The sequence below is a fragment of the Chaetodon auriga genome, chromosome 1, assembly GCF_051107435.1.
Source record: "Chaetodon auriga isolate fChaAug3 chromosome 1, fChaAug3.hap1, whole genome shotgun sequence".
NCBI classification, from domain to species: Eukaryota; Metazoa; Chordata; class Actinopteri; order Chaetodontiformes; family Chaetodontidae; genus Chaetodon; species Chaetodon auriga.
The window spans coordinates 22,477,452-22,494,152 of NC_135074.1; the positions used below are offsets into that span (position 1 = coordinate 22,477,452).

A 16,701-nucleotide genomic window follows, 5' to 3' on the forward strand; every position below is an offset into this window, starting at 1 on the left:
CGCGAGAGAAACAGTGTTTAAATAAAATATTTAATCATTCATATTGATGCGATTCGCTGCCGCACCTGCTGTACCAAAGTATGCGCAAAGTATCAGTGGTCTGTCCTCCTTTGTCAATGACCTGCACTGTTCATACTTTAATACATTCATTTCATATATTTAATACAGTCTTTGAAATCTCCTCAGTGGACTCAACACTGCAGCTGAATTACTTGTTAAAAGCTCAGAAATCATGAACAAGCATTTGTATTCCATATGAAGATCTTTTGTGGATGCTCTTGATCTCCGGGTGTGAGGTCAGTGTGAGATTTCTTTTTTTTTTTTTTTTTTTTCACATGACTGGTGGAGTACACAGTACACTCTGTGCTCCACTTTTCAGAAGAATCACCCGCAGTGAGCTAAGCTTTGCAGAAAGGGGAAGATTAAAGCACATTTCCCCTGAGATATCTGATGTAGTTTTGTTTTGTTTGTCTCTTTAGTCTCATTTTGTTACTTTCTTGACAACGTTTATTAAGGAAACCAGTGACATCCACCATGCTGGTAGTGCATTTGATGATTGATATTGTTTTACTTTGCCAGTGTGATGGTTTGGTTTGAGAAATTGGTTGATTAGATTCAGAAATATAAATATGTTTTTACAGTGTTATCAAATGCTAGAGATTAGAAAAGTGTTCCCACAGGCTTAGCGGATGTTTCTCGACTGTAATTCCATGTTAAACACAGAAAGTTATGCAACAGTTTGTCGTGGATGTCTGAACTGTAAAAATTATATAACCAAATCTGTTTGCGGTTGGTGGTGCTTTGCATAGCTGCACTTTATGCAGTAGATGCAAAAACCAGCAGGACTGATAAAGCTAGAGTTATTTACATTCAAATTCCACCATTTAAAAACATAGAAAGTTTAAAACACAGTGGGTGTCCCAGATATAAGCTGTGGAAAGCTTAGTTTAGCAAAATTGACGATTTGAAGTTGTTTTTGTTTTCTTCCCCCAGCTGTTTCCATCACGATGATGTGTGACCTTTCATTGTGTTGGTTCACAGTTTACAGAACACAATTTAAAACTTACAAGGAAACATGTGAGCATCGATTAAATGAGCAATAACGGAAGAAAATACTCACTATATACTTCTTAAACACTTTTTACAATTTGAAACATATAAAAACTATGTAGTCTGATAGACATGGATTTTTGTTAAAGATAGAAACTTTATTTAGGTATTCAGAAACACTTCTTCACCTACCAATTCAATTAATTTACTGATAATTCAAAAAAAAAAAAGAAGACAGTGTCAGTCTGACAAGTTTCTGACCCCTGAAAAATACTTTTTCTTCACCAGCAAGTAGACACACATGGTGTACGACTCTAGTTTTTCACGAGTTCAAACATCAGTTTTAAAAACGTCTTCAGAGTTCAGCAGGGATACGCTTCCTTTTTATCTGCTTTTTAGTTTGATGCTCACTGTCCCTTTCAGTCGAACGGAGGAGACAAATTGTCGGGAGAGGAAAGAAAGAAAGTAGGAGCAAGAGTGAGAGGGCACGGAAATAAATGAGATGTGCTCACTTTGAGAAAGAACTTTAATCAGTCTTATGTTGGAGGCTGAACCGACCGCCTGCATTAAGCTTACAGACAGAGACAGATCACAGAACTGGGTTGACTGAACACATCTGTATGCATTGTATTATATCACAGCTTAAGTATATGACCACATTCAAATCATTGTTCCAAAAAGATTCTGCTTCAACAAAACAGTCAACTAGGACAAGAACCAACATTTGTTTTCTTTAATTACAGCCTAATCTGCTGATCATTTTCTTGATTAATCAATTAATAGTCGATAAAACCTGTCCCAGTTTCTGAAACTTCAAGGTAACGTCTTTAAATGTGTTCTTTTGTCCGAACAACAGTCCATGACCCAGATTCTGATATTTTATAAGCTAGAACCCACAATTTTTTATTGTTTTGTACTTGAAAAATGAGAGAAACCATCAATCGGTTATCACAATAGCAGCCTGTTAATGGCATTACGATCAATTAATCAGCAGCTCTACAGTCAACATTACCACACTAAAGACTATCATATTAACAATTAAATGAATGAAGTCTTAAACTGTTTAGCTAACACACTGATGTTATCTACTAAAGGTGCTCTCTTGGGCAGGGCTCCCTAGAAAAGAGATTTTATGCTCTCTGTTTAGATAAATGCTTATTAATAATAGTGTTAATAATAATAATTTTATGGTGAGCAAACAAATATGTGACTCACCTTAGACTATTACTTCCTTTTTCATAGAAAATCCAGTTAAAAAATTCACATCTGGCTGCTGCTGATCATGTAAACTACAATCTTAAATGTTCTTAAGCTAGCGTAAGGCAGTCACACACTCTGATCGACGGTGCTTGCTGTAATGTTTAAGTTGTTTCCAGAACACAGTCTATACATAATGCAGGTGAACTCCTGAAGCAACCAAGAATAAAACTCCAAATTCATTCAAATTCATAATCTGCTTTAATGATTTCTCTTCATTAGACTAACTACCAAACCATTACCATCTTTTATTGCTGTTATGTCAAGCAGCTTGATATATTACCACCCTCCTCCTGTCCATACTGTATTGTCACATAATTATTGGGGATTATGGGAATTTACATGATGACAGTATGCATTAAGTTCCTATATCCTCCCTGCTGCCACATATCATCTCGAAAGAGTCTGTCAGCTTAAATTGTTTATCGTTGTCTTTTAGCTTGTGACTGAGCCACCAGGCACCAAGAGTTAAAATGAGCACCTCCATACATCTGTCCCAGGCCTAAAAGGCACCCTCACTCTCGATCAAATCCCATATTCCTTGCTTCCTCATCAATTATGGAGGGCAGCCAGGAAACAGCGTGGCGTCGCTGAAGGCTGTCAGGCTGGTGAACAACCATAGACCTCCAGGTGAAAAGTTGCTTGACATGACAAATCACCTTGACCTAAGAATCACCCTCCGCACTCGCTGCTCTCAGCGACAAAAAAACTACTTGCATGTCTTCTCAACGTACTTTGAAGTACATGCCGATCTTTTATTTAGGCGTAAGCACGGTACTTTTAAGTAAAAAAGGCAATTTGTAGACGAGGGTTTCTATGCTGTCGGGTAGAATGCTACCTCTGTGTGGTGTTACTGATGCTGGTGTAATTTTAGCAGATGACTCATGAGCAAACGGTGGTCAAACACACCTCACAGCTGGACTGCTGTGACAGACAGACTGTCATTCCAGAAACCATCAGACACCGAGGTTGAACAATGTGTGCTTTACTTATCCTGTGCAAACAGGAGTAAGATGTAAGATGTATTTAGATACTTAAAGATCCCCCCAGACATGTGTTAAGGTGTATGTAAAACACTCTACTCTGATTAATGTGTGTCTGATATCGCTTTTCCATAAAAATGTTCTGTTATCTGGTTAAATCCCTATCATCTACTCCTTCTCCCTCCTTAAAAACAGCCAGAGTCTGTGATTATGCCAATATGTCTCATTTCAAAATTTTAACTACTTCACAGGAGATGTCTTCTACTTTACTCAAAAGGCCATTTTCAGTGTTTGGAGGATTCAAGTTTCCACATCACGCTTGTGCAAATTGAATATTGAACTACGACTGGCAGCTTCCAGACTGTCGGTGATGTCACAAATCGTTCTCTTTAAAATTTGATTTTCAATGAGCGCAGAAACCTTTTACTTTCAGCAGATGGATGTGAAAATAGCCTTCTATTGTGAGACTCTGCACATACATCATTCTGCTCAGTGGAGCTCAAATATTCAACTGTAGGAGCAAGAAGAGCATTTTTTATTCTTATTTTTGAGGTATATTAGCAACAGTGCTAATATGTGATGTGAAAATACTCCACTTCAAGTAAAAGACCAGCCTTGAAATTTGCATTAAAACGTAAAGTGCGAAGTAAAAACAAACGTATTTAAAGCAAAATGCACCTGTGTGTCAAAAGTGAAAGTACTCATGATGCAGAATGCGTGTGTTCAATGTGCAGCTACAATTCATCAATTAATCGTTTACTGGAGACTTTTCTCCTGCTGTCAGTCATTTCAAAATAAATATCTCTGGGAAACTCTAATGAGCATCTTTCACAACTATCTGACATTTAAGCGACCAAACAGTTCAGTTAATTGAGAAAGCAATCACCAGATTAATTGCTAATGAAAGTCCAGTGTGTAATATAAATGATAATATTGCGTCATTATTGCATTAATGGTCGAGCATGGCTTGATAGCTGCTCTAGCTGAGAAACTGTCTCAGCAGAAGGTCCATTTAGTAGCTGTTCTTGGCTTGAGGATGCACATGGAATTTCTAAAATCTCCACTTTCTTTCTGAGCACTGTAAGCATCTTTTGTACATGTTGGCTGAGAAGCTGAAACCGAAAAATCATTGCTGACCTTCGAACCTCTTGACCTTCTGCTGCTGCTAGTTTTATCTACTTTATGTCCTATTGGGCATATCATAGCACTGCACTGTAACATATGCATTAGATGAAAAATTGTCAGTTAATAGTTATGCAGCAAACACATATAGTGTAGTAAGAGGTGCAACATTCACCCCTGAAATGTAATTGAGAATTAGCATGAAGAAGAATATGAGAGTTAGGGTCTGAAATTAGTGGCAGTCATTTAATCATCGTCAATCTGGCAAAAAAAAAATTCATTCTCACTTCCTCTTATTCTTCCACCGTGACTGAATATGCTGAAAAAGTAAATCAATGTATAAAGACTTGCGATACCTCATTGCTAATTTTGGGAAAAGGAGAAGTTAAAATGAGAAAATTCCTACTGCTCTATGAGAAGCATTATAATATTATCTCTGCCACAGGTCTTAAGTCCAATTTATACGTGAAGTATTGCATATTGTGCGCGGCCCCTGGTGAGCGGCTCTGACTAGCCAGGTTTTAACTCAAATTACCGAATCAGTCGTGAAATTCACAAAATTCACCGGAGCTTTTGAAATGACAAAATTTTTTTTTTACTAAATAACTGCTTTCAACCATCTGTCTGTTCAATTTTCTGTTACTTTAACACAGGACGATGCACCAATGATCATGAGCCGTACATAATTACTGCTAACAGACAGCTCTGTATGCAGCGAAGTCAGAGCAGGGGAGATATCACTCCATAAAATGGGATTGCGCTCGACTTGCACTGAACAGTTTCCTGGACCTCGATCCTGGATTAAGAGCAGAATCTCTCTGGATTACAGTTTATGATGACCATTAAGAGTTTTATCCTGGGGGTACTTAAAACACAGTCCAGCCACATTAAGACCTGCTCAGAGAAGATTGCAGGGATTTGGACCTTTTGAAAGGTTTAAAGTTCAGGCATTTAGAGCACTTATCACTCACTGCATGTGCATGAGAAGCTGCTGTAGTCCGCGGTGCATGTTTAGTTGCGATGATGGAAGGAAGTGAGGTATTTTGTTCTGAGGGATTTGTTTTTCCTGATGGCTTATACTGTCATGTTGATCTCATTATACACTCATTTCCGACCACGAACTGTCAGATAATTTAACATTGAGCTGCAAGGCAGTTTCTAATCTTTACACAACATTTACCTTCGATTAATGCGCTGCCAGATTACACTGACATGTGAGAAATACCAGCATCTGTTTCATGTGGTTTCCATAGTTTTTATCCAATGTCCTTTATCTTGTCTACTTTATGTACTCACTGCCACACATCAGCGTATCCCACTCGCTGTCAAGGCAAAACACTGAAGTGCATTCAGCGCTCAGTAGTATAACAACAGTGTCATTCTGAGTCAGTAGATTTTTTTTATATAAAAACAATAAATGGGGCTTAAGCAATGGAAACACGAATGGATGGCTAACATGCTGCTTGTGTGCTGGGTTTTTTTTTTTTTTTTTTTGGATTTCAACAACAAATCTAATTTAGTTCAACCTTAATATTCACCAGAATAACGTTACACATCTTTATATGTTTTCATGTTTATTTTACAAATTTCCTGCCACAGAGCAAGTGACCACAGATATGATTTTTTTATGTCTCACTTCCGTTCCAGCTCACTATATACTACGTACTATGTACTCATTTTCATAAAGTAGTGTACTGTTTTTGCAGTTAGTCGACCAAAAATTAAACTCTGAGTTTGGTTGCATTCGTCAGTCAAACTAATTGCATTTTTGTTCTCTTTTATTTTGATGTCCCACCACTACTTTAAATTTAAATTTTTACTGTAGCTGTGAGCAGCTCTTGTATTTCCCTTGTGCAGTCCACTATGGTACTATAGTGTCCATCAAAAGCACTATCAAAAATCAAGTATTTTTTTAGGATGCAGATGCACACTTACTGTGTGCGCGACCCTTTTTGCAGAATATGCTGTGCTTACATGAAAGAAAATAGCTTCACTGAACGCTTCAGATGTACATTATTAAATGACATATAAAACCATAGCAGGTAGCAGTGTGAACCATGAAATAATGAGAAAAGTTTAATTAGAGGGCCATGTTCAACCATTAACTTATGGGTTGTAGCTTTTAGCTGTTAGCTTCCTACTCATCTCATCGCATTGAAATAACTGTAAAAGTTTAGCTACTGTACTGTGTGAGGTGAAGCACACTACCAAGATTTTGTTTTCCACCGAATTCATATGAAATTCACATGTTGTTTCACTGAATTAAAAGTGTGAAGGCAGAACTTTGAACAGAGTCATTTTACATTGTGGTATTGCTACTTTTACTGAAGTAAATGATCTGAGTACTTCTTCCACCACTGTAGGTTTTTAATCACTAAATCACATCCAGTGATTTGTCTACAAGCTCTCTCACAAAGCAGCATGGTTGCAGTTATTCTGTATGTACAGAGTCTGTCAGTAAAGAGACATCTTTACTGGTCGAAGAGACACAAAGACAAAGCGCCTTCATTTAATCCAGCAGAATATATTACAGTGTCCATCATGTGAGCTACGAGTCAGCTGTAGTTCAGTATATGTATTTGTGATGAACGTGTTGCACAACCAGATAGTGTACGAGAACAATCTGACAGCAGATTCTGCTCAGGGGCAGATTAAGTGACCTCCTCCATACGAGAGTATGGTCCATCCGTGTTTCTCAGCTGAGGCCCACTTCTACAGAAGCACCACACAAACTTGTCTCTTACTCACTCACACTCTCTCTGCCTGTCTCTCTCTCTCTCGATCTGTCGCTCTCTGTCTCTCTCCCTCTCTCTCGCTGTCTCTCAGCTCCCACAGCTTGCTGGGGATAAGGCCTCAGCCACAGTGCTGTGACGGCAGATGGCAACTGGCTCAAAAAGGTTGGCACGTCATCGGGAAATGTGCTGCACCAAAGATGTCCTTTTTAATTAAAAGATTTTGATCTGTGGTGAACTGCAGAATGTTGGAGAAATGAAAGGCAGCATGTGGTCTGAAATACAAGGACATTATATGAAAGGATAATAAAGAAATATACTGTATACTCCCTGCGGTATATGCTCTTCCATTTTATACCGAAAACTCTAAAAGATACAGACTCAGCCTGATACTGAGTGGGAGGACATTCAGAGCAAAATACAAAAGATGGAAAATTGATAAACACTGAGGAGAATCGCCATCAGATTTTAAAATGTCCAAGAAAATCCCCCCCCATGCATCAACAAGGGGTGAAAGGATGTCACATCAGTGGACCGTGCCAGCCCAGATCACATCTTAAGAGTACTTTTTTTGGCACCTTGACTTAAAGTGTATAGCACCACATCTTTATTTAACAAGCACTTAGAGAAAGTTGTCAGCACCGATGTTGTGACATTTGTCCAGAGGTTTCTTGGCAGCCGCAGGAGACCTGCTTGCCCCTGACATTCGGGCTGGGCTGCAGACCTTCAGAGTCAGATGGACAGAGGGTGATTGCTGTGCTTTAATCCAGGAGGCACTGTGGCAGATGGATAACAGTATAGTATATGCAGGTCTTGTGCCCACTAGAGATGCTGCATGGCTCCTGGTAGGCTGCGTCGAGTCATCGAGCAGCGTGGGCTTGGCTTTTAACATGTTTGCACTTGTCTTGGTAAATTAAAGAAACAGTCCCAACTGCTGCTCCAGACATGCCACATAACATGGTACATGTCAGGGTGGATCAGCGGGCGATCCCATGCCTCACCAAAGACAGACACTTGGGCTGACTCGTGTGGGTCGCAGAGGCCCCGCCAAGTAGTACTGTGTTGTTTCATGAAGGCACAGCTGCTCACACGTGGATTATTCTGTCAGTCTGAGACATTCATCGATTTGACAGCATCTGATTTTAGTGCAGCCTCTCTGGAATTGTCTTTGGCTCTGTCTTACACTTAACATGCTGACTGCGGGGAGACTCTAAAGTTCATGGAGATGTGCAGAAAGGAGACGTGATTAACGAACGTACAAAGTGCTACAGACCGTGTTTTATTATCGTGACAACCTCAGTGCATACACTGTCATATTTTGCGCAGTCTGTGACTGTATGTACTGAAGGATTAATATTCATCTCAAGTTTACTCAGCTGCTTATCTTAAGTCCCCTCTCAGTCTCTAAATGTATTTTTGAATTGGCATGTTTGCGGTTTACAACAGCAAATATATTTGTGCATCTCCATCTATTTGTGTGGATCTTTGTGAAGCTGTTCTAGCAAAGTGTGCATTGCCAAGAGACACACATGCAGTACAGATACACTGAAACTCTGCTGGTTTCAAAATATCTGCAGAGCCGTCTATTGTATTCAATGAACAGCTCATGATTTAAACACAAACCACAGTGTACTCTGCGCCTCTTAGGTACACAGGAGATAGTAAAGTACTTTAAAATTATATACATGTACATTTGGAATTGAACGGTGGAGTCGAAGTCAACAAATCTACATGCTTAAACAACAAAATAGGGCATTTGTCAGCACCGTCCACAAGGACCCATATGAGCATTTTCTGCTCTGACACCCTTGTGATTAAGATGTGGCTATGTTTAGGCAACTAAAGCTACTCGGTTAAGGTCAGATCACCTTCATGGTTAAAGGAAAACTTTTCTGCAAAGCATTGCAGAGGAGCACGTTCATCACAAAAATTTCTGCAAGGACGCAATGTGCCCAGGCATTATAACAGTGTTTTGTTATATAACATTCATCAAATTATATGCTCTGATGTACTTATTATAGTCAATATATAGGCAATTTACTCTTAGATTTACATGTTTTATACATATACAAACATGTCTATTAATTGGTTAATAATTCTGATACAAAATCTGTTTTTATTCATGAGAAATTGAGATAATATGAGCTGAATTTTTGCTTCATGTCTATTTCGGCGTCACCCTGGTCTCGTCCTCTTTTGAACATGTTCTTCGACACGTTTCTGGCATGGCAGAACGAGGCTCTCTAGACTTTTATGCTGTCTGTGTCACCAATAATATGAATAACTGCACCTTCAAGCTGGAGACAATCACACTGACGTCTTAACCTGTGAGACGTGTCTGGTTTAATTCCTGCACATTTTAAATTCCAACAAAGCTTCAGATTTTATGAGCTTTTCGTCTGTGCAAGTAAAACCTCGTTCTAACTACTAAATGAAGCTGTCAGTTAAACGTAATGGAGAACAAATACAATACTCATTCCTGAAAACTATTTTTCATGTTTCAGAAAGAGGAAATGTTAACTTTTAGCTCAGCAAAATATTGACATAAATGCTGAAACAAAGCCACAGGGAGCTCTGTTGCACATCTTACTGTATGTGATAACCAGTATAATAGAATTACAGAGAGCAAATGCAGACCTATCATAACTACTAGATTACAGATGAATTTCATGAAATTAGATGTTAACTATGTATTAACATTATAAACCTTTTCAACCGATACTATGAAAGCATTAGCTCACTTGTTGGTAGTGTATGAAGGTAAACTGTTATAAAAATCTATCTGACGTTCAGAGTTTTCTTTAATCTAAGGAATTACTTTCAGATTTTTATTGCAGCAACCTTCAATTAAACCCTTTAGTTAAGAAGAAATCAGACCTGAAGTTTTCCCGCAGACGTTTGGTGGCGACCAGGCGCATGTTTCTCTTGGTAGCAGATGGTAGTCTGATTTGCACAGTGACAGATCACTCATATTGCCATTGACACTAATGGCTGTGGAATTGAGTGGGGACGCTGGGGCAGCAATGCAGTCTTACATCCATGTCCAATCAGTGCGAAGCAACGCATCCTGTCACAATAATTATGACAGAACTATTGAGACAATTTTTTGGCGACAGTCTCGCTGTCCCACTAGTGTTCCCCTTGATTGGCCTTGGTAGCTTGCAAAGTCATTGTCATTTCTCACAACTTCATTACTTTGTGGCACAAAGCAATTTCCATCGTCTGTGCTCTTCCCACTCTGTTATGCCTAAAGGGAGTTCACGCCATATGTGCACGACAACACCCTGTCGGATCGACAAGGTGATGTCGTCTAAGAGTGTCTTTTTAGACAGAGTTATCTCATTATAGTATTCAGTCTGGTCTTTTTTATGACGTTTTAGTTGTCTTAGATGTGTCTTATTGCTCATACTGAATTCAGGTGGCTTCCAATTGTGGCCTTTATAGGATGAAATTAGGAATGGATTGATTGATTATTGCTCAGGCTCATTGCATTTATATTCCTCCATTTTTAATCCTCAGTAAAGTTAATGCTCACATCAGGAGTCACATCTTCGAGCTGCTCTTCTGAAGCACCAGGCTAACGAGTAGGCCGCTGTTTATGCTCCACCTGGAGAATTTCTCCACAAAACACTGAATATTACTTATTACAATCATTCAGGTACTTAGAATCATAGCTAAGAGAAAGTACAGCGGTATTTACAGAAAATTTTATTTTTATCAACAGTGAAGTAAATTCAATATTTTTTTTTTACTCCAAAAGGTTTAGTAACTTTTCAAATAAAGACTTTTCATGCAACACATGGAAGGCTTGTTAAATGTGATCCTTTAGCGTTTGATAAACTAACATAAATGATAAATATTACAATCAGCTCCACCTTGACCAACTGCAACAGTAAAAAGCTACTTTCAGGTTAAAGCATAGGTAATAATAATCCAATAATAAAATATGTAGCAGTCATTTTTTCTGCATTATGAGTACTTTCAATACTTAAAGCACATTTTGCTTATAATACTTAGGTGCTTTAATGTAACATCACAGTATTGCTTCTTTTATTCAAGTAGAGGATCTGAATACTTCCTCCACTGCTGTAAAACTGCCTCCAACAAACATATGCCCTCCATGCAGAGTTATCATAGCACTTAAACGTCAGATGAGTAGATTAGTGTTTTAATCTCACTCTGGATCTGAGGCGTCTCGCTCTACAGTCCCACCCTCAGCCTGCTGTGAAATATTCCATCCACTCAACTGTAAAGAAGTGCTAACAAGATTATCAGATTACCCTTCATCCAGGGCACCCAGCGACTGCTGGGCAGAGTAACTGCAATGATGTTAAAAAAAAAAAAAAAAAAAAAACACAACCCTGCAAGATAATTGTGTTTGGAGGCACCATTTTAATGCAAATTCTCCAAACACTCACAAAGCTCAAGGGCAGCTTAAAACACTTTTCCTATTTGCAATAGGAAATATATTTCTTGGGTTGCCACTAACAAGCCACATTGAATGCAAAGAGAGTGGTGGAAACGGCTCAACCACAGCCTGCGATAGAAGATTCTCCGTGTTTTCTCCACGTCGCTTAAATCAGCTGTCTGGAAACTGGGCCAAGTTTAATTGAATTGACAGAAACAAATTAATCCCATAATTTTTTTTCCTTTTTTTTTTTTTCATTATTTGATATTCTCATGAATAAGTACTGTACTTTATTTTACAAGTTTGAAGAAAAAGTATGATGGTGTTAAATCATACAAAATGACATTTGCAGTGGATTGCTGATGTTTAGTAGATGACACAGTATGCTATGTTTTCATTAGGGCTCCTCTGTGATGCTGCTATCATTTATGCCATGGCAGTGGAGCAGCAAATTTATTACGTGAATATATTCCAAAACTTACCCTGTCAACTAGTTTCTGTTTTATGGTTGTGCCTTAAACTGGATTTAATGCCCTTGCTCAGGTACAGTGATCGGGTGGGGCTGAGCCAACAGAGAAAACAAAAGACACAAGCTCTCCCTCTCCTCCGTCTGTCAACACAGCAAATATATTTATATGCAAATTTCCCTGCGAAATAAAATGATTCAAATAGCTTGATAGGAAAACGTTGTATTTAATCTGTGGGGTTTGAGTCATTGACGAGGGAGAGGGAGGAGAGAGATTGCTGGTGCTGCGGGTGAAAGTGGAAGTGCAATCTAAAAACTGTCTCGTCCCTGTCTCAGTTACAGTGGACTGCTGAATTGCATGCAGCAGTCAGATCTGACTCAAGGATTCATATGTGTGATACTGATTTTGTTAAAGCAGGAAGTAATAGTGCAGGTACAGAGTGACCAGACTGAGAGCCAAAAGTTAAAGGTCACAGCTGAGTACTGTACAAGCACTCTTAAGTCAGTAAATTAACGAGCAAAACTTAATTTGGCATTGTTTGATTTTATAATCTTCTTAGAAAATATGACATGTACTTTAGGAAAATACATCATTACAGAAGGCCTAAAGTGTGTGTTTGGAAGTAAAAAGTCTTTGGGAAGTAAGAGGCAGCTCTCTCCAAAGCAAACGCAGTGATTGGCATGTACTTGGTTCTGTTTCTCTGTCCAAATGTGGCGGTAACACCTGCCTGTTCCTTCTGTTTGCCTGTTAGTGTCTTGTCCGGTTTTCTCTCCGTCTGTTTCATCTGCATCTGCCTCTCCGTTTCCTCCGTGTTTCTCTGCGTCTTTGGCAGCGTCTTTGGCTTCCTCCACAGTCAGTTCTTTCTCTGTTTGCTCTTCTTTTTTCCACAGCAAAGCCTGTGAATTACAAAATGTAGAAATTAAACACTAGTTAGTGTTGTAGATGAAGTCTCATGACAGGGGTGGTTCCATGGAGGCTCATTGCAGTCAAATGTAACATTATTATTAATATATAAATCGTTAAAAAAATTATAGCTTGGCAGCATTTTACTGTAAGTACCCCTATTTAGCATTTATAAGCAATATGTTAACATTTAATAAATATTTATAACGCACTAAGTCGTAAATGTAAAGTAGCTGACGTAGCCTCTAAACTGCACTGTGCATTGATAAAGACCTACAAGCTGCATACAACTACATTATAGTCTGTTATAGGTCATTTATCAAATGTGTATATGCTGCTTTTAATGGGGGCACTCAACTCTGAACACCTAGCAGTTTCCTTTTGTATCCTCAGTCACTGTGGGCTGAAATATATAAAGAACCTACAAATATACATTTATCCACAAGTGTTACCAATATTAGAAAAAAAAAAAAAAAAAAAACCCTCTGAAATCTCTGTCAGCCTCTCATCCTGGCTGCTGGCTCCTCCAGTTCAGTGGAGTTTCACTGAATGTTTGTGACATGGCTGTAGGTCCCAGCTGTGCTGAGGAGCGCAGAATTTGATGTTTTTTTGTTTTTGTTTTTTATAGGATCTGGTCAGAGCAAATGATTCAAATTTGTAATTTTGTTCATATGTCACTATTTTAAGCTTAGATTTGGTTATTTTTCCTGACAGATCCAATGATTATTTCTATTTTTACAATTTCTGGATATGATAAATAGTTTAATACCGGCCATTTTTGAAGGAAAGCATTGCCTTTCAAACCCACCAGCAGGTTATGGGGTTCAGAGGGTTAAATGTTAAATTCTCCTTTTCCCCAATAAGCTGGTTGGGTTTGTTAATGGGGAAACTTAATTGACATTCCTATTTTGTTATTGTCATTTGCTATTAGTTCAACACCATTTCCCACAAGGAACAGAAATACTATAGGAGCACACACACACACACAAATATTGTCACCTATGAACAATTCATTTGCTTTTATTTAATCCCAAAGTAACATCTTAAAAACTGCCAAAGTCCCATTAGTTTTATCAGATTATTTCACCTGTTTCTGACGTGATGTCACTGAAGCCTGACACACACAGAAATGGTTTCCGTGCATGTCAGCAGCGAAATGTGTTCAATCAAATTAACCTTGTTTGCCATACTGTAAATCTCCATATGTTAACCACACTCCCAGCTGATATAAACAATTTACAAGAACACATACCGGCGGATGACACGCAGCAGTGGAAATGACAGCTAGCAGCCCAGTTTAATGGCCGTCTTACAAGACATTGCGTGATGTCTGTGGCAGATTGCAAATGTCAAAGATGGTTCATTTGATCCTTGTAGCCGGCTGCCAAGCAGAAGTGGAGGCAAATACACTAATAGCATACATCTCTGTCTTCCCCCTCTGTGTCTCTCTCTTCCTCTCCCTTATTTTCGCTCTTCACTCACATGCATGCACACACAGGTGGTTTGGTCAGTGTGCCAGCAAAATCAAAGACAGACTGCGGTGCTCAGAGCAGACTGGATAGAGGACTGAAGCTGGGTGTCGTAGCACAGCATCAGATGTTGCCATGGAACTACAAAAGTGCGCTGATGTTGTGTTCCTTTTCCGGGTCCACCTCGCTTTCATCCGCAGATGTATTTATATCGCCGGGCTTCGTGTTCTCTGCGTCTGCATGTTCATCTTCTTTTTTCTTTCTTCAGACTGTACTAATGTTAACAAAAGTCAAATTAACGCCAGTAATTCCAACAAAGAAAATGGTGAAACACAAAATGAGTAACACAGAAATGAATGAATCTCTCCCAGAGTAAGACTCAGTTTAATTGCTTGTCTCTGTCCTTTGTGCTGCTCCTTCAAGAGGTTTCCTCCTTTGTTCCGGTTAAAGGAGTTTTTATCTGAACTGAGGGTCTGAGGGTCTGAGGGTCGAGGCTATCTGAGGCTGTACAGATTATAAAGCTCTTTAGGGCAAATTTATGACTTGTGATTTTGGGCCAAAACTTCTATACAACTTCCTTGACTTGACCGGACTTGTAGATTTAGCAAATTAATTTTGCTCTGATGAAAGAACATGAACTTTTCTCTACAATTAGAGTTTTTTCCAACTGTCGATTGGTTCTTCTGCCTTAGTTAAACCCTTGTAGTATCCAAAATGGCAAGGCTGTAGTGAATAGTTCAAAGCTTCAAAACTTTATTCACACTGTTGACATTATAATACTAATTCAACACTCAAAATTTGCTGCCCAGCTTTTTTTGTTTCTTGCATGTTCATTCTGTTCAAACCTGCTGTTTCTGACACAGTTGCAGATAAAGATGAAGCTGCACTAATATTATTAGTGTTATTTTATTTGTGGGATTAGGTTCCAGTGGTGGCTCCGTAGGATTGTTTCCAATTTGTGTGATCTGATTTCCATCAACGCCAGAGCTTCCAAAAGTCAAGATTTATTGAAAAAGATGGACGCAGTCATTTCCAGAATTCACATCTTTTTATCCAATGAAGTATTCAGCTTCAATCCATATTTAGACATTTAGTCTTTCAAAAAAAAGCCCCGGAAGTGAGACACACACCTGTATAAACGGGGCTCAAGAGCAGCAATTTACATTTATATGACCTCCATAACAAAAAGTCTATTGAGGCTTTTCCTCATGTAATCTGATGAGTCACCTTTTTTTTTTTGTTAAAGGATTTTTTTAATTATTTTTTTTAGGGTGATGATGTCATAAAATATGACGCGTCTCATTTCACTCAAGAGAAGTTTTGAATGTAAAGGAATGACATTCAGTCCAGTGTCCACTGACCAATCTGCCAACCTTCCCTGCACGCACACGCACACGCACACACACACACACACACACACACACACACACACATACCAGCAGTCTCAAGAGTGTGTACTGGACAAAATCTAAAGTCAACCATGAATACAGAGGCTGACAGGCCAATTATCAGATGTACTCTTCGTTCTGCATCCCCACCTCTGAAGGGAAGCAGATGTGAGAATCCTGTCACTTTCACTCAAGCCAGTACAATGACATGGCCCAACAACAAAAGCCACAGCCTTCACAAGGAATCGAGATGGACAGAGTTGTAAACCTTGTCTTGTCGTGCAGTTTTATCTGGTGGGTTTTCACATTTCAAGCTCGGGAAGCTGTGCTCTAGTGTGTGGATGTTTGTCAAATGTTGAAATGTGTCAGACTTTTCCCCCCCTGAAGTTTCTGTTGGGAATTGCATTCCTTTCCGTTGATGCTTTATGTGCACTGACTGTGGTATGCAGCAGTTTCTGTGGAAACCTGATGTTGAAATCTAAAAATGTTACTGTGGTCCAGCATTATTCTTTTATCTCAACTTCTCTCTGCATTTCAGGAGAAAATGAAACCATTAATGAGGTTTGATGAACTTGACATAACAGAAGAACATCTCTTTGCTCCATAGGTGAATGTAGTTCCAGCATGTGTCAGAGCCTTGACCAAGATGCTGTACTGTTCCTACTGTCGCGGCATGCCCGGGCTGAAAGCCTGTCACAACTACTGTCACAATGTTATGAGGGGCTGTCTAGCGAACCAGGCAGACCTAGATGCTGAATGGAACCTCTTCATCGGTAAGTAAAGCAAAGAATCTCATTCAAGTCGAGGGCCCTTGCACCTCTTTCTCATTTTCTCTTTGTATTCTTTGTGGGCTCGTGAGTCTGTCTGCATGCACACCTGAGCTTGTACAGTACTGCAAGTGTGCATGTTACTTTTCCAAGGC

The 16,701-nt window shown here is 39.1% G+C and overlaps 1 protein-coding gene across 2 annotated transcripts in view; it reads left to right on the top strand.

Annotated features, from left to right (window-relative positions):
- Positions 1-16,701, top strand: part of LOC143320502 (glypican-6-like) — a 142,455-nt gene that overhangs the window by 70,640 nt on the left and 55,114 nt on the right. For both annotated transcript variants that reach the window (XM_076730217.1, XM_076730227.1), the window contains exon 4: positions 16,387-16,552. In XM_076730217.1, the coding sequence (XP_076586332.1) occupies positions 16,387-16,552 (166 nt within the window). The remainder of the gene's footprint in view (positions 1-16,386; positions 16,553-16,701) is intronic.